This window comes from Bactrocera latifrons, unplaced genomic scaffold, assembly GCF_001853355.1.
Source record: "Bactrocera latifrons isolate USDA-ARS-PBARC rearing strain unplaced genomic scaffold, ASM185335v1 scaffold_19, whole genome shotgun sequence".
Taxonomy (NCBI): Eukaryota; Metazoa; Arthropoda; class Insecta; order Diptera; family Tephritidae; genus Bactrocera; species Bactrocera latifrons.
Window position 1 is genome coordinate 985,366 of NW_017535407.1, and position 25,548 is coordinate 1,010,913.

Consider the following 25,548-nt stretch of genomic DNA (forward strand, 5'->3'; position numbering starts at 1 on the left):
TATATTTTAATAGTGGCATATTACAATTCGTTTGACGACTCACTTATATAGTGATTTTAAAGTTGGCACCGTCAAGGGTTTATAAAATGCATATGTTTATTTAAGAAAACTTATATTTTTTAAATAGACTAGCTCTCTGAGCATTTTATTTTCATACTTGAAAAGTTAAGTATTGTAAAAAACTATGTTGCTAAATATTTGTAGTATCTCTTCTCATGGCAACTCTAAAAATCTTGTTTAAGATATTTTACTGGATGGATGGCAATCCTGAAAAAATGTATTTGGTCCTAAAAGCTATGCTTTTATATGGACATATTTTTGTGGTATTACGTGAATATATATAATTCTATTCGATTTTTTCTGTAAAGATGGCCACTCTAAAAGTCTTGCTTTAGATTAAAAAAAAAATTGTTTCCGTTTTTTCTATAAGTATGGCAACTTAAAAAACTTCTTTTAGGTTTATTACAAGATGGATGGCAACACTGAAAATTTTGCTTTTGTCCTAATAGTTAAGCTTTTTTATATTTGTGGTATTACATGAATATATATTTTTTGAAGGTTTTTCTGTAAGGATGGCAACTGTAAAAGACTTGTTTTATATTTTTTACTAGATAGTTTGTAACTCGGAAAAATTGGATTTAGTCCTAAAAGCTATGCTGCCATATATATGTATGTGGTAATTTATGAATATATATTTTTTCGACTTTTTCTATAAGGATGACTACTCTACAATATTTGTTTTAGATTTTTTGCTACATGATTGGCAACCCATGTTGCCATATATTTGTGGTAATTTCTTCAAAATTTTTAATTTTTTTCCGACTTTTTCTATAAAGATGGCAACTCTAAAAGCTTGTTTCAGATCCTTTACTAAATGGATGGCAACCCTTAAAATTTCGCTTTAGTCCTAAAAGTTATTTTGCCATATATTTTTGGTATTTCAGGTACAAATATAATTCTTTTCTATGAGGATGGCAGCTCTAAAAATCTTGTTTACTAGACGGATGGTAACACTAAAAAATTTTAGTTAGTTCGAAAATCTATGCTTCTATTTTTATATATGTATGTGCTATTTCATGAATATATTTAATTATTTTAGTTTTTTTTTTTGTAAGGATGACAACACCACAAAGCTTTTTTTAACTTTTTTAATAGATGAATAACAACCCGGAAAAATTTGCTTTGGTCTTAAAAGTTATGCTGCTATATATTTGTGGTATTTTAGCACTATATATAGTTTTTTCTTTTTTTTGTGCAAGTGTGGCAACTCTCAAACCAAGCTAACCAAATAGCTAATTGGGACTAAACATTTTTTTTTTTAATTTTTCATTTTTAATAATACCAGGAAGAGAGTACTATATGGTAAGGATTAAATTGTTGTTTAGTATTTTTCAGGAAAATTTATGTAATTTTTTTTCCGAAAACCTAAATATGCTTTTACCAGCATCTTTTACAATCCCTCTAGGTCACAGTTCTTACTTTCAATATTTTTCCGATTCAGTTTTTTTATTTCCACACAATCTAATACAAACTCATTGAAGCGCATATAAGAATTATTTACAAAAGACTAAAGCAGCTATTAAATTAATTTAACGCTCCAATGAGTTTGTGATTCACTGCTATATTTGTTTTGGCATATAATTTGTCATTGTACAGTTTTCAAAGGCATTTGGCAATGTTCACAAAAACCTTCTGTTTAATTATAAAATATTGGTGCAGAGTTGTATTTGCATGTATTTTCGAACTTAGGTCAAATTTGGTCACAGATTTTAAGCATGCATTTCGAACTAGTCTAATTAATGAACAATTCACAGTATTCCCAGAGCAAACCTTTTGAGTTTCGAACCCAGCAACAACATGCCACTCATCCCGCCTCAACAGCATGCATATTCACACTGAAATATTAAATATACTACGAAAATTATTTGCACCGGAAATGCGCTGGCTCACTGGCAGGTCAGTCGTTGTGTTGAAAATCATAACAGTATTTATGGAAATAATAAATTTGCATATAAAGTAAATTAAATACAAATACAGAGGCCGACAGAAATAACAGCAAATTGCAAATTCTCTACACATACACACATAATATAAGCAAAGCAATTGAATTTATGCACAAACATCGCCAGCCGAAAGCAGCTTATTTATAACGGTTGTTACGAGTGAAATTTATGGTTTCATTCTAGTATAAATTTTAATTGAAATTTGCGCAAAATGTGTGAAAACCAAGTGCATCAAATGAGTGATTACGACTTGGCTGCAATGCTTGACATGAAACGATTGCCCCGAAAACTATGCAACATTAATTAAAGGCAGCCGGATTAAAGCGAATGTAAGTTATATTTACATTGTATGCAAATTTGTGGTCAAGAAAAGTGGTCGACATGCCTCGGTGGTTGTTGTGMGCGTCTGTGGCACACACACACATTAAATTTGGTTGCAATAAAACTGCTTTAAATTTCAATAATATTTACATGCGCATATGTATGAATATTCACAAGCTTAGTAAGCAATGCAAACCAAAGACCAGAATGTATAAATAATCTAGTATAATCAGGAGAGATCTTCTTGTGGCAATTGCTGCAGTTTACCAATCATTTAAAAGCTTCTAAGATATTGCTGCTTGCCACATGTAGTACAATCAATCTAAGAGAGCTTAATAAGCCATTTACATTTCTACCTTTTCATTAGCCACTGACAGTATTTTTTGTAATAATATATACATATAAGCCTCTATTCAAAATAACTATTAAAGATGTGTGGGAATAGTTTTCAAATATATCGAATTAATATCATCTGACAGCTGAAATCATCTCAATACATCTACTTAGTCCTGCCATAATTTCTGTTACAAAGTGTACGATGCATGCCACGAGATCAAACCAGCAGAAGAAAATATCAGAAAGTGTACTAGTAGTTTCCGCGCAGCCAAGGCTAATTTAGAAATGGAAAATCGTAAAATTTCCCATATGAAAAAGAGAAATATAGCAAAGGAAGTGGACATATCGACCATATCAATATCAAGACTAATGACTTCCACATGAAGGCCTAGCGTGGCCAGCTGGTCATCTTATGAAAATGCGCTTCAAGAAAATTATGCTCAATAGACGATCATAGGACATCAAGATACCCTTTCCCTCCAAGGATTCAACGTCGTAACCATCTAATTCTTGTACTGTTTTGGTGGAGTTTTTCCAATAAAGTAAAACTGGGGGCAAAAATAGTCTAGCAGAATATTTTAGAAGGCGTGGTTAGATAGTTAAGCAATAATCTCCCTCAATAGACAGCACTTGCATTAAGAGACTGCTTTAGCATATCCAGCAGAAGCCTTAAAAGCAAAATTCTTCGTTTCATAGCTGCAGGTGCTTGACCGTATAGAAGTTTTTGAATATATTAGAATACAATTTGTGGTCAGAGTTGCAGAACATAGTTTGTCGAATGCTCCACGCAAGTTTGGATACTTCAATGCTAATGGAAACTATGCGAGCTGTTTCTGAATAGTTTCGAAGCAACTAATGATCAACACGTTAATAAAATAATAGATTTGGTCGTTCAGAATTGAAGATTAATAGTCAGAGATCTTACTGGCATCGTTGAAATATCGGGAGAATCCTGAAAACCATTTTTAAAGATCATTTGGATCTAAGAAAAGTGAAAGCACGTTTGATTCCAAAATTACTTAACGTTTTCAAAAACAGCATTGCATTAACGTTTTTGAAACAATGGCGACGAGTCATTGAGCTAAGCTTACGAGCTGGAAACAGACGATCGATCGGCCGAATATTGTGACAAAAGTCAGGTCAAAAATTAAAGTTGTATTGACAGTTTTCTTTCATTATCGAGGTCTATGAACTCTCCGAATTTCTTAACCGGCCACTCTGTTAAAAAGCGCCTATTGAATCAATAAATGGTATGACAAATAAATTGTATGCCAACACAGAGTATCTGGTGTCACAACCTTTATCTTTAGGTTGGTAAAAAATATTATTCGAAGCTGAGTTAGCTTTACATATGGGCAATGAGTGGGAAAAGTTTACAACTTTAGGAAAATTTACCAAATTCTCCAATCAGAAACCAGATTTTCTGTTGTAAATTATAATAATTAATTATAATTTTTTCTGAATATTTTATATTGATAGATGTAAGAGAACATCGATAAAAATCAATCAAATTTGAAACAAAAAGATATTTAGGTCTAAGCTTGTTAAAAAATTTTGCGAATATTTAGGAGCTAAGTGAGAAATATAAGTCAATCTGAAGTCAAAGGGAATGAGGGCTAAAAAAATAACTATTATTGCTAATAACTCTGCTTACAAAGAAAAATTGGCTAATTTTTGCCACAGTTTATGTGGTATATTCTTTTTCATTGATTTTACGTAATATTTTATAAGTTAATGTAATATGTATGCAAATATTTACATTTTAAAATTTCTGTGTCTTTCTTGAATATTAATATTTTCTTCTGTTTGCATATAACAACAATCGGTAATAAAATATGTATTTCCACAAAGACATTACTTTAACCAAAAGCCAGATTTGTTTTTTTTTTTTAAAATTCGCGTTTGTTTATTGTTAAATAGCAAACTGCTTCAAATTAACACCGAGGCTATCTAAAATTTCACGCTCTAGCAAAAAACAAAAAAACAAAAAAACAAAAAAAAGATATAAAGTAATAAAGAAATACATTGCAGATACAAAATATTTGCACTAAATTAAATGGGCATATGTATTTTTTCTTCAACCATATTTATTTTGGATTCCAATTTTAATTATTTTAAAGTCTTTTACTATTTTCCGTATTTTTATATTATAGGTATATTAAAAGCTACAAGAAAGCGTTATATTTTTTATAAATTATGTGAGTATATTGGAAATTTTTAAATAGTTCTAGAAAGAAGTATCCCACATTGACTAACAGATCAACTCAAATAAAAAATAATATTATAAGAAAGAAAAAATTAAGTAATCCAAAAAAAAAAGAAAATATTTCGAAATATCAATATAACTCAAAAAAATCAGGTAATAGAAAACAGTACATTTATCAATAATGATTTTATGTAACCTCTGGACCGATTTGAGCAGTTTATGGTAAAAATGTTGCTTTTATAACAAGCTCTTATAACTTCACCAAGCAAGTAAACTATTTGAAAATACCATTGATAATGAATTTATATATGCATTAGTTTAAATGTTTTTTTCATGATGATTGTTTTATAAACGCCACTTGATGTTTAAATTTTTGCTATAAAAAAGTTCAAAAGTAGATTAACCTAAATCACCTTACTTTTCTCGTATGCTGTATTATTTATAGGAGTTTTTGATCCAAAATAAATAAGTCCACAATATTGAAGAAGTAATATTCGAATCAAAATTTGCTGCTCTAAACAATTGAAAAAAGATATTCTCAAATAATCACTGCTTAGAAAGTTGTACACCGTTAAAGTTATGCATTAAATATTCTGTATTCTTATAGTACACCATGTCGTATGAGCAACATATAATGTATAAATCACTTGAATGAATAATCAGGTCGTTTGATGGATGACTTTAACAGAGTATAAATTTTAAAATATTACTTTTATAGAAAAAAATTATGATGACTTTTTTGACGACCGAAAAATTTGGTAACAGACAATTATTTTTCCAAAATTTAAAGCTTACGTCTTGAACACTTATTACAAAAAAATCCCAAAAATAAATTGATTTTTGAAGTGTATGTTATGTAATTAGTATACGAAATGAAGTGAAACTTGCAAATAATATTACCGCCAAAGATGGCTGCTACAAATTCTGGGTTTTTCGGTTCTACATAACTTCATCCATCGACAAAGAGCTAAAAGCTCTAGTATCATATAATTTGAATCCAATAGGTTACGCTTATTTGCAGAGTGTCAAATAAATGGTGCAGGAGGACCAAGAACCGGTTAGAAATTGAAATTTGGGCATTATAGAAAATAATTATATTGACCATGCTTGAGGAATTATATCAGAAGTGTCCAATAAATCTGCATGGAATATGAAATGGATGAAAAAATAAATACAAACAATTTCAGCATGTTTGCATCACTTTCCTTGAACTTCCTCTTCGACTTCCTATACATATAAAAGTAGTCGACTAATATCGCAATCTCTTTCATATGATTCCACATAGCTTTTATATAATATTTATACAACTAATTAATGAAACAAAAATCAAATTTATAAAAGCTTANTATTTTTATTTATATTTTGTTACTTGGTTTGGTGCCTTTTACTATTTTTAGCATTTCGATGCCGGAAACATAAATTCAATATTGATTTATTCGTTGCTGTTATTGCAAAACATATAGCTCACTGGAGAGTCATTACTTATTGAATATCAAATTTATGACAGGCAGGCGAGTGGGGCGTGTGTATCGAATGTGAGTAAAACTTATACACACATATGTATGTGCGTAGAAGCTCGAAAGAAAAATATATAGAATATTTCATATTTAGGAAGGAGAATGCGTATGAATAAACATACAGAAATACAATTGTTAATATACTCGTAGATATGTATATTAAGGTACATTTTCATATATAAATATATATAAGTATATGGTAAAACCAGCCTGTACATGTAAACATAAATCGTAGAAATGCAAAATGCGACAAATAAATATATACATATATAATATAAGAACTCTAATAAAAATATACATTTAATCTTCATTATAAGCAATCAGATTCATACTATTGGCAAAAAGAATCGTTATATGAGGTAAATGACAGCGCCACTACCATATTATTAGAATCGTGCTTTAAAAATAAGTACATTTTGGGAACGCCATACTATCAAAATTCACCCGGACTGACAAACAAAGCTAAAAGTTAGTTACAAGAATTTATAATCAAATATATCTCCATTATAACAAAAAAGCGAGCGGATATTATAAACTCCCCGGGTAAATGATATTTGAAAAAAAAAAAAAAAATTATTTTCTTAGTTGGTATGACTATCCTTAACTACTATGCTAAATATTACGTCAGTACATCTCAGTAGTATGTTTCGATTCTCGAAAATGAACGAAAATATCAAACAATGAATTTGTTTCAAATTTTTTATTTGTAACCAAATTTCGTGTGCGGAATTGTAGCGAATGTTGGAACTGTTATTCAGATTTATCAAAATCACAAGCCTACGTGTAGTACAAAGCCTTCAAAGACTGTCGAGAGATTGTTGCCTCGTTCTGGATGATCTTCGATCTATTTAACTGATGAAGAAGTTCAAAAAGTTAAAGATATGGTGCTTGAAAAAAGGCAAGTGACGGACCGACCGTTTGAATGATTTTGTTGGATATTTTGGGTATGAAACGCGTTCTTGCTCGACTCATCTCGATAGAGCAGAATTGTTTTCAAAAAGCGTACCGTAGATAGGTTTCTTTGGATATGCTTGATTGTGTGAATTCCGATGCCACATTCATGGAGAGCATCATAACTGCCGATAAGACTTGGCTTTATGAGTTAGACCTACTAACAGATCAACAAACATAGGAATAGAGGGAAAAAACGAGCCGAAACCAAAAAAAACAGACCAAAGCGGCTCAGAAATCAAATTGTGTCACTGCTTTCCATATTCGTCGATTTTTCACGAACGGGACAGACGTTCACTAAGGAGTTCTAATTGACCGTATTGAGGCGCTTGCGTGCAAACATCCACCGAAAACGGCCGGAAATGTGGAAGAACAAGTCATGGATTTTTCACAAGACATCGCAAGTCTAAACTAAATGTGACTTTTTTGTTAACCAAACTGAAATTGCCTCTCCGTGGGACCTGTTTTCAGTCGATCGAAGAGATAAATCGAAATTCGCTAAAATTGCTGAAGGCCATACCGACAGATGCTTATGAAAAGCATTTTGAGGACAGGAAAATCATTTTCAAAATAAATATTGATGAATAAATAAATATTTTGCGTTTTATTTACAATTTATGGTATTTTTTTGTCACAACATATATTTTTGTACAAAACTTTCGAAAATTTGTTTTTAGTACCAATATTTCGCACTTTTATTGAAGCTATTATTCCTTTTGTTGTACGCGCTTCAAATGTGTTTATTTTATTGATAATAAAATGGCCTTGTTTACGCCTTGCGATGAAATGGCTAGCAAAATGGAGCGTTGGGAAAATTAAGTGACATTTTTGCGAAAATAAAAGCGCCGATAATTAAAGCATGTAAGTTCGGGATATAATTTTGCGCACTTGTACAAATTAAGCCATAAGCAGCTGCCTTTGTTCGTTTTGTTAAATATTATTTATTTCATACACCAAATGATTGTTACTCTGTTTCTGTGTGTACTTCTGTCTATGTGCGCAGCAGCCATTTTAACAGTTTATTTAAGTGTTTACGCCTACACTTATGCCACCCAAGCGAAGTGCATAAGTAAAATTCGGTAGGTACGTATGTGTACTTATGTGTGTCTATAAATGTGTTTGTGTAATTGCGGCCAACACGCTCACCAATATAATGCCGCCAAATTAGTTGCTAAATGCTACTTTTTTCTCTGCCAGATTTTGGCTGGTCATTGTAGGCCACTTTTGTTGGTTTCCACTTGCGTGAGTTTGCAATAAAATTATTATTGACATTGTAGCAATAAATAATATTTAATTTTCGCTCTGCAGGGTGTTCAACAAACCGCGGCAGAATAAAGTGAACTTGTGTATGTGCGTGTGTAGTGTAAGCTCATTTTGAGTCTTTGTGTGTGAGCGCTAGCGCCTCATATAACCGCTGCATCATAGATTTTGGCAAATTTTTGGTTTTATACTACATCGAGTAAATCAAGTCATAAATAAGGGATATGAGGAAAGGGACATTGTACATATGAAAATAAAGAATACTATACTAAATACTATATTGCATTTTGGGGTCAAATTTGCGCGCTGATATAGGTTATTCAAAGGCTTCTAATGTTGAAATATAGAATATTTATGAAAACAGTGTTGCCACTTATTACAAAAAAAAATATCACTCTTCAAAGGCTGAAATGTACGAGTCAAAAATATAAAACAAGAAATTTATAATTTCTTATATACGAAATATTTAAAAAATAGAGTTGCCACCTAGAAGAAAAATAAAAAAGCTAAAATTATGGAACCAAAATACTCCAAAAAAGTTCGAACTCTTTGTATAAGAAATATTTTCGAATGGGGTTGCCACCTAAAAAAACCAAAAATATCACTTTTGAAATGTCTAAACAATAGAAAAATCATGCAAAAAATTATTTTGGAATGAATCATGTAAGACATATTTCGGCAAAGAGTTGCCACTTGTTCAAAAATAAAAATATCACTCTTGAAATGCTACAATGATCGAACAAAATATGCTGAACAAATATTTTAACAGCTTTTATATAAAATATATTATGGTAAAGAGTTGCCGGCTATGCAAAAATAAAAATAGTCCTCTTTAAATACTGAAACGTACAAACAAAACATATACACAAAGAAATTTAGAAGTCTTTATATACGAAATATTTAGAAATAGAGTTGCAACCTATAAAAGAGATAAAATTATAACTATAATATCTCTACGGAATTCCATTTTTTTATGACAAAGCGGACAAAAAATACAAAAAAAAATTTCAGTAAGTGCAGAGTGAGTGTGGCTAAGATTGTTTGCTGCTAGCCTACCACAGGTTGGAAAATCCTATAATAATTCCATATCTCATTCTCAATGTCACAACAACACATTATATTAAAACACATCGGCCATTTCAGAAAAGCTTTCAGTCGTAGCTTAGTTCGTCTGAGATATTTGAATAACTTCTTCTCAGCATGTGTTTAGTCTTGGTGACCTTGTGTTGACATAATATTCTCTGAGAACCGCTATTACCAAATACTCTCTCTTACAGCACAAGATTACAAAATTAACCTGGCATTTAAGCAAGTTAGCTAAATTATATTGTAGACCGATAATATGGTTTTGAAGTGTATTATGAATTTTACTTTTCGACTCCAGCGGATATATTGCGACGACGCCTCGAAACACTCAAAGAAATTTATTCACTCCTAAAAGTAGGCAATGTGTTTTGTAATGATAAAGTAAACACAAAATATTATTAAAAAAGTATTGCGATTTTTCCAGGAAAATTAAGTTAGTGGCAGACATTCATATAACTCCTTCTCCAATCACTGTTAAAAAGGCTGTATCGCTATGAAGTGTTTCGAGGACTGGAAAAATCGTTGGCATAAGTGTATTACATCTGAGGGAGATTAGTTTGAAAGCGAAAAAATAAATATTGATGGATAATTAAATATTTTAATTTCCGGGTGCTTTTTTGTCACAATACATATATAACTATAAAAAGCTTCTCAACAATAATATGGACCTTACTTTAAGCCATTATTTAATCAACTAAAAGCGGTAACATTGCTATATTCAGATGAGATTCTAAACCACACCAGGAATATTTTTCCGCTCCCAAATGTATGCAATAATTTTCGCAATGTGAGGATAAATTGAAGTTTTCTATCAAAGAATAAATGCGATGTCAGGAAAAAGTTTTGGCTGTGTAAGCTTAAGCTATTCGTATAACGTCACCCTGTCTAGTGAAAAAGGCTTTAGCGACTGCATGAGTTCAGACAAAAAACGTTCCGCTCCCAAATGTAGGCAATCATTCTGTAGAGCTCTTGTAAAAGATGAGATGACTTCTTGAGAAAGGCTCAAGTAATAGTTACCGTCAAAATGGACACAGTTTAAAAAATTTAACATTCTGTGACTCACTTATTAAATGGCTGCTCTGCTAATATAATAATCTAACTTTTCGGAGCTTCAAATCTGCTCACAAATCTCGCCAATGCAATTATTATGCAAACTTGTACGAAAAGTTTGCGCAGGCTACACACACAACCTCAAAAATCATTATTTCCGTAAGAGAAGCTCAAAAATGTTACGGATATCACATGACGCATATCATATTTCGTAACACACAAACACACTGGCACACATATTCGCATATGACCGCAATGCAATCATATTACTCACCTGGCCTTCGTTGATGAATCCATATTTATTGGCAATTAAGTCGGCCATTTGCCTGCCAGCTGGTATGTGCACCGCAAAGTCGTTCGTATACATCGGTTGCTGCGGCAAGCTGTGCGTGCCACGCAGGCTATCCAACAGCTCATCGGACAGCTCGAACGGCGCATCATCATCATTAGACACTGCGCCGGCCGGCAATGCTGTAGTAACATTGTTGAGTGTGGCACTCTCGGCGCTGTTGCTGTTGCTGCTGCTGCTGGTGTTGTTGTTGTTGGCGTCATTTAGTGGCCCCGCGGCCACCAGGCTGGCGAAGGCTTCACTATAATCACTTAGTATGATGTTGACAGCCGTGTTGTTGTGGTTGTAATTTTTATTAATATTYTCATTATTGTTGTTGTTGTTGTTTTTATTGTTAATAACATCATATTCATAGGCGTCCGCTTTGCGGTGCTTCGGCATATCGCGATAATTACTGCCAGCTGGATCGTTACTACTCCTGCTGGTGGTGGTGCTGCTGCTGCCGCTGTTGTTGCTGTTGTTGCTATTTGTATTTACAATTTGACTAATTGGCGCTGGGTTGTTGCTGGGCGTGCCGGTGGCGCTATCGCTGTCAGCGCGCACACTTGCCACACTGTAGCTGCTTAAAAATATTACAACAACAAAAGCATAAGTAAAAAAGTTGCTACTTTGTAGCAGTGTGGCCAATGTGTTGCGGGCATCATGGGTCCACACGTTGCGTTTGCTCGCGGCTAAACGCGTAGTTGTTGTTGCAGGCGTGCTTGTTGGCCGCTGGCGTTGTGCTTCTGACACTCGTGGTCGTTCGCACCATTTTCGTATTTGTGCAACATTTTGCCGTTGCTGTGTTGCTGCAGTGTGGCAACCACCGCCGCTAAGCTTATTATGCCTGCTCCCACTCACACTTTGTTGCAGTTGCTGATTTAGTTGTTGTTGTCGATGTTGTTGCTGCAGTTTGCCTGCGTTGCAACGTGTGTGGCAAGTGTTTGTTGCTGCAGTTGTCGCCTTTATTGATGATATTGAATTGTCACATTCATCATCGTTGTTGTTGTGGTGTGTCAAATGCATAGTTGCCTTTGACACGCACGTTGTTGTCGTTCTTGGGGGGTTTCGGGGGGGTGGGGGCGTGAGTTGTTGTTTGTGTACGTGTACGTGCACTTATCAATTCCGCCTGTTGCAATTTGTTGCCTTTGGTATTGTTGTTTTCGTAAATATTATTGTGTCTAAAATGCAAATTGTGTGGTGTTGTTGCGGTTGTTGCGTCGAATTCCGTTGCCACATGCGTGCGGTATTTATAGCGTAGTCGAAATAAAAAAGAAAAATTTGCGAAATTTTAGTTGTTGCTGAAGTTGGTTGTTAGGCAAGCGCTGCTATCCTGCGTTCGAATACATTTTCAGCATAAATCGGAATGCGTGCGACTGAAAAAAGAAAAGAGAGAGAAATTGTAATTATATATGCTTACTCAGGTTCACGGGTTGAGTTTGTCTTAAAACTTTAATTTCGAATTTTCGAATTCGAATTTTCGAGTTTGAATTTTCGATTTCGCATCTTCGATTTCAAAATTTGATACTACAGCTAATATTCTTAGTTTAAAAATGTCTACTCTAAATTAGAGGAAATAGGAAAAAAAATAGTTTGATTGAATTCAGTGTAGAGTTCTGAATAAATCAACTGGTTTGGTGCCATGCTAAGGCTTAATACAAATATACGGTTTTAATGCAGTGTTTATCCTCATATTAATTTTGTGAAGAATTTTTTACGGAACTCCATTAACCATATTTTGTATTAAAATAATTAAAAATTCTTTGTGCGCATGACTTGATCTTTCAGTTTGTATCTATTTGCTATAGTTTTTCGATCTGAATAACACTTTTCTGTTAGATTCGGTAATAATCTATCTAAACCACATACGTTTTCTATACAAGGACTTTAGTTTTATTGGCCTGTTTTTATGGCAGCTAAACGCTTCAGCAGTCCGATATCGTCGATTCCGACCAATAGGTTGCTTTTGAAAAAGAAAAGGACGTATCAAATTTTAGATCGATATGTCAAGATCGAGGTATAATTAAGCATATACAGCGAGAGAAGCATGGCCAAATTAACTCAGTTCCGTGACCGTGATATATATTTATATAGGATCTCTAAGAATAAAGAAGGCAGAGAATATTGTAAGCGTGATATGGGTACGGTCATAAGCCTACTATGAACAATATGATATTTTTTGACTAATTTCGTTAGTTTAGAATACCGAGTCAACTACTAATGGTTGCTACTCTGCGCTCATATCCTCGAGGAATTTATGAAGGTTTCATAAACAAACGCGTTACGTTTATAGGGTCCTTGGTATCAACTCTCATTCCAGGTATATAAAATATAATCTCGATTCCTAACCGACTCAAAAAACGTTATATTTGGACGGTGCTAGGTTATGAACATTCTGAATTTCTTCATAATTTTAACTTCCATACCGATAATTTCAAAGCAGAGCCAAATTCTTATTACTATTTCTCTGCGCTCATACCTTCGTGAAGTTCCGGCAAAGGGGGCTTCAGGGGAATAGAAGCCATGGATATACTGCTCCAAAATGCGGCCCACTTCAGAAAGATATTCTTCGCGCCGATAGCACAGTCGTGCTACTGATATTAAGCTCAATCACTACACGGTCTAGACTACGGATCGCAATATTTAGGCGCATTATGAATTGTATCGATCTAATGAATAATTTGATATATGTGGGTGAAGAGCCACAGTGGCATCGTGACGAACAATAAAGCAAACTATATAAGCTAACATGTCAGAAGACTAAGGATGCTTTACCAGAGCTCACGAGTTTTACCTAACACTTACGTGGTTTCAAGATTGTTCTGAATCATAAGTGCATTCAGCTGCTTGGTTCAGAGAATTTTATCTCGACTTAGTTGTAGTTGCTCAAAGCGGAGATTTTTCAAGGATAATGTAGAAAGACAAAAATAAATTCCTTTATTAATTGTCGAAGCTTTCGCCGCTAAGTAAAGCAACCTTAAGATGCTAAGGTGAGAACAACTTGATACTCAAACAAAATAGCTGGTATCTGAATTAGTCGCCTTAACATATTTCCAATAATTGGTACAAAGTATTTAAGTATTTTTCATTATTCAGAAGGACCGGTGTATAATTTTCGAAGTATACCATAATCTCTACCATAGCCTAGTCGAAGTAATAATATATCAAACGAAAACATTTAAAAATCGTAAGGTGGCAAATTATGGTTTCCGGGGAGTACAATGGACCTACTTTCTGAGATTCGTTGAGATGAAGTGACCTTAATTACGTTTGATAACTATCAGTCAATTTTTAATATATCTTATCCTCAATGCTTATGGTGGCTTTCAGGCGCATTAACTGTTACAAATATATGCCATAAACCTGTAATTTGGTCTACGCCTCATAGTTTGTGTTCTAAATAAGAGTACTAACTGCAGCCAGAGTCTCAGGAAATAAAACAATCACTGCAGATGCTTCCTTTCACAGAGGCCACACCTTTCAGCACTCTAATAAAAGAAAGCCAGGATGATAAGGAGAAAACACAAACCGACATATTTGATGGCGCTGCTAAATGAGTATTGTGCGTAATAACAATTTTCCGAGTATGGTTTCCTATTACACAATACAATAAAATGTTGCACGCATCCTGCTAAAAGAGTGCCACGCAACGCGCATAAAAAGTGACAAAGGAAAATGTGCAACACGCACGTACACAAAGCATATATAACAATAATAATAACAATGAAAGAGGAAGTGAATGCTAAAATCACAACTACAATGCATGAGCGCAAATATACCGTTACTGCTGACACAATAAACAACATGTGTGGAGGAGGGCGGACGGTAAATAACTACTTACATGTGTGTGGATTAGGGGGTGTTAACAAGTGGAGCAACGCTCGCTGCAGGTAAGTTAAGTAGGCATTAGCCAGAACGTATGCTTGTTCATATTTACGCGTAATGCTTTTGAGAAGTGGAAGAAGAGGGTAAAGCTAAATTGTTATTGTAACCACCTGCCAACTTAAAGGGAGGGTGGCGCAAAAAATTCCTTAAAAGTCGGTTAGTAAGATGCTATGTTTGGTGTTGTTATTGCTGTTTGCGCTGTTGTTGTTAGCGCCGTAGTCTCTAGTCTAGTAGTTAATCAGCCACCCGCTCAAGTGCTTCCACGACTGCTTAAAGGCTGTTGTGAGACAAGTTACTCATCAAGTCACTTGTTATGGGCACACAAACAGTTACATGCTTAGGGGGCAGGGGGTCTGAGAAATTTTTCGCTAAGCGAAAGCATTTATGCTTTTACACTTACTTTGTGCGCGTATTTATGAGCGTTTACTGGCTAGTGTGCGCATATATGCTGTTTTACTATATATGCACGTAGGAACTGTTTATTTGGGTGTGTGTGTGACTATCTTTGAGTGTGTGTGTCTCATATATATTTAAACAAATGGCAAGTCATTAACCGTTGAATGATTGCCACATGTCTGGAATTTGTAGGTGATTATGTTTAAATTTTACTTTCAACACTCAAATTAATGTCACTCATACGCACCGGTACACCTTACATTTAGCGTACAGAAGGGATTAAGTACATGCTGCTAGATGTTTTTGGTATATGTATATATTTTTTCTTTTTTGGAATTTAGTGTCTACCATTTTGACAGCGCTTGTGTGGTCTTGTCAGCTTAGCATGACATTGCGTTAGCGCCGCCATTAATTTCCAGTTGACACATAGACAAAACGTCGGTGGGCAGGCTTGTCAGCAAAAGCTATTAATCTGTTGGGGATTAAATTTAGCGGGTTGTTAAAGCTTTTAGTCTGGACGCAAAGGTTAACTGTCTAAGTATATATAGAGAAAAAATTAGTGTAGACACGCGCAGCTGTTTGTGTTTTTAGTAGATTATTTAAAATTTTTTCGCTAGTTATTGCTTAGTTCAAGATCAGCTTTTTTATCGCAGATATTAAATAAGTATTAAAGGATATTGGAGTATAAAATTCTTAAAGAAATTTGTATACCGATATGGTATATACATTTTATTTCAAAGATGTGTCGAAACACTGCCTACAATTAGGCGCATTTTTTTTTAGCAAAGACTTAAACCAAATAACTTATTGTGTGGTAGATACAATATGCTTAGTAGAAGTGCATTTTGAGCACACATCTCTATTATTTCTAGTTCAAACGGAGGGTATTTTCTAGTTAAGATATTTCTTTTCAGGATTTATCCACGGAGAAGACCGAAATCACTGCAGGTAAGGACAAATGCCGTTGAAGATAGTGTCTAACTCGAAAAAATATTATTATTATTTTTTAATTTAATTTATATCCTGAAACTTTGTTGATGTAAGGTAAGGTCCCATGGCTAAATACAGAGCTTGCTCTTCAACTACTAGGCATATGCAGCCCTTTATGAAGTCATAAGTATAAATATGCTTTTAAAATCCTGTTTGATCAAATAGTGTTTCTAAATTTCCAGAAATCAAATTTTATAGTATCTAGCATCCAATTCCACATAGTTATGTCAATATTACCTAATTTATTAACACGCTTCTATATATATTACTTTTTGATGGCGAGAAATTTCACGGTCTATCAAAAACCGTATTAAAGTCATTAAACAACTTCAAGCGACACAGACACAATTTTTATGATACTCGTATTCCATAATGCATATAAAAAAAGAAAGTAAACATAATATATTAACCAACATGCTGGAAGTTGTTGCTGCCTATATAAACAAAAATTCACCATATTTAAAGCGCGTTAACGAAATGGCCTAACAAACAGTGAGACAAAGTGGGTGTGGATATGAGCTATAAAGAGAAAGGAAAATCACCTCAAACCTAGATAAATCAATACAAAGGCCAGTTACAGCACACTCACTCACTCTTTCAACCGCCTGCCTCGGCAAAAGTTTTTACAACACGCCTAAGTCCCCAGAGTCCAGTCGTTTTATGCGCCATTTCAAACGCAGTCGGAAATTCCGTAAACAATCGCATGCAGACAGACGTTTTTATGGCTTTAAGTATTTCTTTTACTCGTCTACTGGAATTTAGCGAGACTTATGCAGACTGGTCGAGGTCGCCGAAAGGTTTAAGTCGTAAAAATGCCGGCATCAAGGCCAAGACTTGCTCGTTTACATGCAAGCTTCTTTAAAGCGTGCGAAAATATGGCAATTCGAATAACTTTTATTTATCTCTGCACTTACTTATGAAGTGAGTGACACATGTTTGTATGTGTTAAGGTGACGTTGGAATATAAATTTCCATAGCAGTGATATTTATATGAATCTAGAAAGCCTAACGGGTGCTGATTGTTTAGTATGCTAATATTGTTTTGGGAGTTGTATTTGAACTTGATTTATTGCACGTCTCTCATAAATATACAAAGAAGATATTTATGGTCATTGTGGGAATATATTTATATAGATGTCTCTATATAGGATATAATATAAGTGAGGTATACAATATAAATATATGCGTAAATGTGTAGATCTAGCTGACAGGTATAAATAAGCGCTAAGGTGTTCAAATGTGTAATAAATAAAGTACCGTGAGAGTATTTGAAGATTTTAGGGTTTGAAATTTAGTGAAACATGTCATAAAAATTTTAAAAGTATTAATATTTTTTTTTTAAATATAAATTTAATTTAATTATATATAACATATATATATTTAATTATATAATTATATTATATTATAACATAAACGGATTTATTAACGTATTAATATGCATTGAAGGTGACTTCTGTAATAGCGAATGTGGTTCGTGACTTCGCTAATATATGCCTAAATGTAGGCAATGTTTTTTAGATGGACGGTAATCATAAAATCTAAATTTCGATGCTACTTTAGCCCAGAAATATGGCGCAAAGAGATTAGAGATATTAAATAATATTCTGTTTATTAAAAATTATATTTAAAAATACTTGTAATAAAAAATTTCGCAGGTTTGGAACACTTAGTCGTAATCTTTGTTTTTAATGTGGTGGGTTCTTTAAAAAGCGAATTTGGTGCGTGACTGCGCTAATATATGCCTAAATGTAGGCAATGTTTTTTGGACGCCACTTTAGTCCAGAAATAAAAAACAAAAGAGATAATAGATACCAAATAATATTCCATTTATTATATATTATGTTTAAAAAAAGTAACAGTAGAAAATTTTACTGGCTTGGAGCACACAGTTGTTAATATTTTTTTTTATTTTTTTGATAAAATTGATTGATTACTTTCTTTATAGCTGCTGCAAAGATTAGTTAAAACTGTTTTTATGAGCCTTGTTTGTTAGAAGCACACATTTCTTTGATTTTTCATAAGTTCTTGGTCGAAAGCAACCTAACGATGCTTCAGGAGCCATATTCGCAAGACATGACTTCTTGGGACTTTTTCTTATTTATTATATTCTTATAAGAAGGGCATCTTAAAGGGCCATCGTTTTACATAAGAGATGAAAATCGCTGAAAATCCCAAAGATTATGTTTGCAAAAGGTTTCGACCATCGGAAGAAGCAAAAAATTGCAAAATTAATTATTTTCACACTCCTCGTACTTGAAATAAAATCTAAATAAAGTCATGATTGTATAAATTATTTGAGTTTTAGTTTAATTGAAAATACTTTTATCATTATCAAGATTTAGGGGTTTTGACTTTGCTAACATTACACCTAAATGTAGACAATGTTTACTGTACATTATCAGCAAAGCTCACTTTAATCTCTGATAATACTTCAATAAGAATTATATTGAAATAAATTTAAGGCATTCCAGATTTTTTCAAAACTTATAAGTAATACATAACATCATTGATATTTAAATGAACTAATGGTCCTTTGAATGTTACTTATATTATTACTAAAAGCTTGGGTTAATGACTTGGCTAAAGAATGCCTAAAAATGAGCAGCTTTTATATTATATGATCAGTAATGATAAAATGTCTATGCTGGTTGTACTACAATAACAATAATACTGAAAACAATCTCATTTCAAACAAATATTTCAAAACTTTTTAATGAGTGGAGAATTAAATGAATAATTAAGCAACCAAATATAACTTATATTATTGAAAAAAATGCTATGTAAAGCTTTCATTCGAAAAAGTGTCTAGATGTCAGCATAACGCTTTTAAAATGAGCCAATTTCCATAACCGGAGATTGATGAGCATCCGAATGAATCTATTAAAATTAAAAACAAAATCAGACATAATTCCAAATAAAATATTTGACTTCCAATACGGAATAAAAACTGCTTGTTAATCACAAATGCCTTCAAGTCGACGACATCAAGATAACTTCAATGCTTACCAACAACCTTAGCACACCAAAACCTAAGCATAAGTATGCTTGTAATTTGGCTAACGGCGCATATTTGTCAGACCACGGCTAATTGAATTGGATTTATGCTGCTGTCAGTCACCAGCCTGCTATTTCCCGCCGACGTATTTCCTCACTTCCGCAAAATTGCATTATCTTTTCACTGCCAACTAGAAAAAGACGAATTTTGCATTTGGCGAGTTCACTGGCTGCAGCAGCTATACTAATTCAAGCGGCAATATTGGCACTGTGACGACAAAAGGATGGCTGGCGATAAACGGCAGCATTGATCAGTGACAGCAGAGGCCGCGCATTGACTAAAGTGAAGGTGGACACCAATCAGCAATTGAGCGCAACAGCTGCAGATTGCCGATTGAAATGGTGGCGTCCGCGCCGTCACCGCACTTTGTTTGCTCATAAGCGATGCCACTGCTTGCTTTTCAACAAATGAACCGGCGAAGGGGTGTGTGTGCGCGATTCATTCAAATGCCTTTTCGATAGCGGCTGCCTTATTTTCGTGGCAGTCGTGAGCACTCATTGGAAAAAGGGTGTATTTTTCGAGGTTTGGCAGTTTCAAATGAAGCGTAATAAAATTTATCAAACGGACTGCAGTTTTTGAACATTAGTTCGGAAATTTTTAGTATATATTTTTTTTAAACGATTTTTGACTATGTGGTACCTTTAAGAATACCCTATGAAGTACGTTTAGTAGGTCCAAATTCGGAAAAAAATTCAGTATATTTTGCCTTTAATTGCAAAGGAGGCCGAACTTCAGAAAAAATTTTCTGATATTTCTAAATGTTTTCCTCCGTTCTTAGAGAAAGTATATTCAACCTAAATAACAAAATCATTTGTTTACTTTGACAGCTAAAGTCCTATTATAGTAGAGATTTCTCCAGAAAAGCCACCTTATATCTGTTCAGCTGCGAATGAAATCAGTATGCTTGTAGTTCAGCCGAAATAGAGTCCGTAGAATTCACCCATACTGATATACAGCGATTGTTTTCCCATCGATTTCGGCTGTTGAAGCAATGCTGTGACCAAAAGGTGAATGCACTGAAGCAAGTCACGCAGACAGGATGTTAATTTGGCAAAGTGCAAATAAAGTGAATTGCCAAGCACGAAATTTAATCTCAACATACATACCCATGTGTATATACATAAATATATTCTTATGTGAAAATTAAATTGGCAATTGTTTGGGTTGGTTCGATATTTTATATTATTTTGATTTGGGAGTAATTTTGAATTGCTACCGACAAGTTTCCTCTTGAAGGAATATATTCAATACTGACTTTCAGAAACTATTTCTTTTGAATATATGTATGTGAGCCTTGAAAAAAATTTACTAAAAATTAAGCTGCATTATATCACATTCCACTAAAAGGAGGGAAACTATTGCTTTCCCAAGCTCAAGCTGAGTCTGAAGTACCCAAGGGCTGAGTGACGATAATATTTTCGATATTTACAACGGTCAAATGGATAGGGTCCATTTGTATCGTTCAAGTAAGTATATAGAGAAGTGTTGTCCAATGAGCAGTGAGATTATATTTTACATTTAAAACAGACCTTTGCATTAAGTAACTAGTCTAAATGGTTTACTGAGTATCAATAGCGAATTTGGTGTGTGACTTCGCTAAAATATGCCTAAATGTAGGCAACGTTTTTTAGATGGGCAGTACTACGCAAGTCTACATATCGATGCTACTTCAGGTTTACTAAAAGATATTACATTTTATGGTTTAACATAGTACATATATGCTCAGATTAATGGTATATGAATTTATATATGTATATATTCTCCCAACTATGCCTTAGCTACATTATTGCACACAAAAATATTTTCTTTATTTCTACAAGTACAGTGTTTTCGAAACTTAATGCACATAAATGCTGTTCTTGCGTTGTGTTTTTGTGGAGTTTATTGTTATTGTTTTTTATACTTATTCAAATAACAATGCAATTGAAATGTGACGACGACAAGCAGAGCCTTTTAATTTTATGCACCTTAGTACCGTTGACTAACGTATAAAAATCTGAAAGTACACACATACATACATGTATATTCATAAATATATTTTTTTTAGTTTTATAAGTGTATGTGTTTACACACATTTATGCTTTGTGTAAAAATTGAAACAATTCACTCGGTGACTGACTGACTGAGTGCGTGAGTGCCGCTTTGTTGCTGCTGTAAACATTTCTTTCTTTATTATGTTTGCATTATTATGTTGGGAGGTAAATGTAACATATTTTTTAATGCAGCACTAATGCATGCAAGCTTGTTGCAAGCGCAATTTAAGCGACTTTCATGCGATTTTTAGCGGCTTTAAATATTTGATGAAAAACGGCAGGCGTGTAATGGAAAAATTTAGTACAAGAAGAAGTAATTTTAAGTCGTCTAAAGCTTTTTTTTTAAAAAGAAGAAAATTGTTTGGACAATATCTTTTGGTAGAGAATTTGTTTTCAAGTTTTATACATGGAGAAGGCTGTCTAAGATAGCATGTAACTCGAAAAATATTAGGTTGTCAAAAAAGTTTTGCGCTATTTTCGCTAGTTGGCGCTGAAAGCGCGTAGTTCTAGTTTTATTCGTCGCATCGGGCCATGCTATACCTTTTTGGAAAGTTCATTTTACGCGCTAACACGTGTTTTATTGATTGTCGTTTCCTTTAAGTCGTTCGTGAGTTCTAGCGTCGCAAACATGGAGCAAAATAAACTACTACGATAAAGGCAAAAATGCATCTCAAGCCGCCAATAAAATTTGTGCAGTTTATGGACCCGATACAGTTTTCATTTCCACCGCACAACGATGGTTTCAACGTTTTCGTTCTGGTGTAGAGGTGGTCGAAGTTTCGCCACGCTCCGGAAGGCCTGTCGTCTAAAATTGCGATAAAATCGCTGAATTGGTCGAAAGAGACCGGCATACATAGTAGCAGCCGTAGCATGGGTCAAGAGCTGGTCATGAATCATCAAAAAAAATTTTATGAACAATTGAAAATTCAATAAAACCACCGCAAGAAGTTCCGCAAGACTTTTTTGACAACCAATTATTTCAATTTTTTCTCCAAAAATTTCACTGTGTATTCTCTAAATATTTCGAAATGCATATATCCTTAAATTTGGCTAAGTATTATAGTTCTTTCTTTAATTTCCGAAAATTGTTTTATTTTAGACAGCCACACTAGTCTTTAACTTAAGGTATAGTTTTGACAATCTTGGAACATAAATCAATAGATTGTTTTCTGAATCGCCAATCAACATCTTTTGCTTGACTTAAAGTCATCCGACTTACGAAGTCCGACTGTTGGTATAATTTTTTACACAAAAGTATGCCCGCAAAACTAATACAGACGTGTAACCTGTCTTTGAGAAATACCAAAAACTTCTTCCGAATGGGGAACGACTACTTCGAGCCGTTCAACATCAAACGAGGCTTCAGATAAGGCGCTTCCTTATCGTGCTAGAGAAAATAATTCAAGCTGCAGAACTTAATTGAGCAGATAGCCGACTTGGCTCCCTCGTCACTGCTGACAGTCATAACTTCGAAGTCGCAGAAAATTTCATCTATCTTGGAGCCAGCGTTAACACCAACAAAAACGTTAGCCTCAATATCCAATGCAGAACAACTCTTGCCAACAGGTACTACTTTTAACTGCGTAGGCTATTGAGAAGTTAAGTTCTCTTTGAAATAACAGAGACCAAGTTCTACAAATCAATCATCATAATCGTCCTGTAGCATGGACGATGACATCATCCGACGAGTCGGCGTTTTCGATAGCAATACTTTGCGGCGGAATCAGAGGAAGAGGAAGACTTTCATTTCGTTGGAAAGAGAAGCTGGAGAATGACTTGGCTACACTTGAAATCTCCAATTGGCGCCAAACAGCGAAAAGGACGAACGACTGGCATGCTGTTGTAAACTCGCGTATAATCGCGTAAGCGGTGTCTGCGACAATAAAATAGAAGAAGAGGATGACTTTATAAAGAGAAGAGAAAAAGTGGGGATCCATAGAATCTTTGTTGCAAATATTTAATAATTTGATTCCAATAAAACATGTCAAGTCAGCCTGCTAGAAAAAATAACCCTCCAGCAATGTAGGGCAGACAGCATGACTTTTAATTGTTACATTATGGTGAGAAAATTTTGAATTGTGAGTTTCAGAATTTGTCCAGTCAGTTCATTTGAATGGTGAATTGTACCAACATTAAATATAATGGCATACGTTGAAAATAGTAAGTATAATGTTAAATATTTATAAATTTTAGTACAAAAACCAACGATAATAAAAAGACCCCGGATTTCTTACTATCTGAATATCATTATTTTTGTAGAACCCCTCCGTAAAGGTTATGAGCCCTCTTTTTCATAAAACAATTGGCTTTATATATAGAATTTTTCTATATTTTTTCCTTCTATTTTTCTCACTGCCAACATTTTTCTTACGTTTACTAAGAATTTTCTGTTTTCTTGAACACGCATGTGCCTATATGATATTGATTGGCTCTTTGCGGTAAATAATCGACGCCGGCGGAAATTAAAGTCGAGCTATTGATAGCTAAGACGACAGAATGGCTATTAAAATCGCTTTTCTATAAGTACATATACTCCTACATGAGTGGGTATTTATTTATGCTGAAGCACTGAGCAAATGCCGTACACACTGACGAATGTACGTGCATATGTATGCAACCATTATATATGTAATTAAGAATTATTATCACTAGATTTGATTTTAAATTACTTTCATTTTACACCGGGGGATATAGGCATATAGCAGCTCAAAGTTCGTTAAACAATTTACGAAATGTATTTATATATTTTATTTAAAAAATATAGTTATAAAAATGCGGTACATATGTAGTGAATACAAAAGTCATGCCTTTTGTTATTTTCATACATTAATGGCCATATTTCAAAAGTCAAATGTCAGTTTTAGACAACAGTCCACTCCACTCAAATGTCAAGCTGCACCATTCAGCCTGTTTTTGCCGAATTTAATATTATATTACAAATGTACTTAAAAAAAAAATTTCTGTTGGGGAAAATATGAATACCAAAAATGTAGTTTCAAAGCAAATTTAAGTGCTAACCGAAGTAAAACAACAACCAACTACAACACGCGCTCTTCGATCGCAATCAACTCGCACAACAATCAATAGCAACTTCCACGCCAGCGCATTCCGTACCCGGCATACCCAGACAATGCAATCTACTTTGGGTGTTTGTTGTTGCTTTCTAACCCTGTTTTTTTTTTTTACTTTTCATGGCATTTCTTTTCTTGTTACATTATGAACTTTTGTGTCCGTGATGAATGAATGTTGCGACAGGCCGACGAACAGGACGGCATCGATGGACAGCCAACAAGGCAGGCGCACATTTTTCTTAGCCAACAATTTTGCCGGCCATTGTACTTGCCAACATGGCATTGTTGTTATTGTGCTATTATAATTTCTATGTACTATTTGTTTTTTTGGTAGCGTCCTGCTCACAGCGTTGCTTTGAAAGGCAACTAGTTGACGTGAGGTAGAGAGAGAGCGAGCTGTTTGCTTTACGTTTTCGGGTCGAAAAGTTAAATGATGGATGCGTTAGGAAATTAGAAAATACTTTTGCATAAAGTTAGGATTTGAAAAAAAGAGAAAAAGTAGTCCAACAAATGATGGAAAGAATGGAAATGAAATGTGAGTAAAAAAGGCATTCTGCAAACTATTGCAATTATGAGAAAAATGTGAAGTATTTTTTGCTAACGAGATATGTTGACGAATGTCTATGCAAATTACTAAAATAATTGACTCTAATTTGTTTCAAATATTCATTATTAAGAACTGTTAATTATTCTTCATTTTATTAGATATATTTTAAATTGTTTTCCATGTTGGAAAGACAGTGCTTATATATCACGGAACTTCAATTTGGGTTTTGATTGCAAAAGTGTTTTGGGATGTCTGCTTTTTCATGAACAGAAGTAGTTGAGTAGTCCGAAACGAAGCTGTTGAAATCATCGAAAACTCACGTGAGTCATCAATTTAGCTCTGTTAATGACAATAACAACAAAAAAGTTAACAAGTAAGGAAGGGCTAAGTTCGGGTGTCACCGAACATTTGATACTCTCGCTTGATAAAGTGATAATCGAGATTTCAGGCGTGGTTGTGAACCGATTTCACCCATATTTGGTACATGTCATCAGGGTGTTAAGAAAATATTAT

The 25,548-nt window shown here is 33.9% G+C and overlaps 1 protein-coding gene across 4 annotated transcripts in view; it reads right to left on the minus strand.

Annotated features, from left to right (window-relative positions):
• The window catches only part of LOC108967555 (furin-like protease 2), a 381,841-nt gene that overhangs the window by 71,836 nt on the left and 284,457 nt on the right, over positions 1-25,548 (minus strand). For all 4 annotated transcript variants that reach the window (XM_018931052.1, XM_018931054.1, XM_018931051.1 and 1 more), the window contains one exon: positions 11,005-12,434. In XM_018931052.1, the coding sequence (XP_018786597.1) occupies positions 11,005-12,084 (1,080 nt within the window). In that variant the 5' untranslated portion in view covers positions 12,085-12,434. The remainder of the gene's footprint in view (positions 1-11,004; positions 12,435-25,548) is intronic.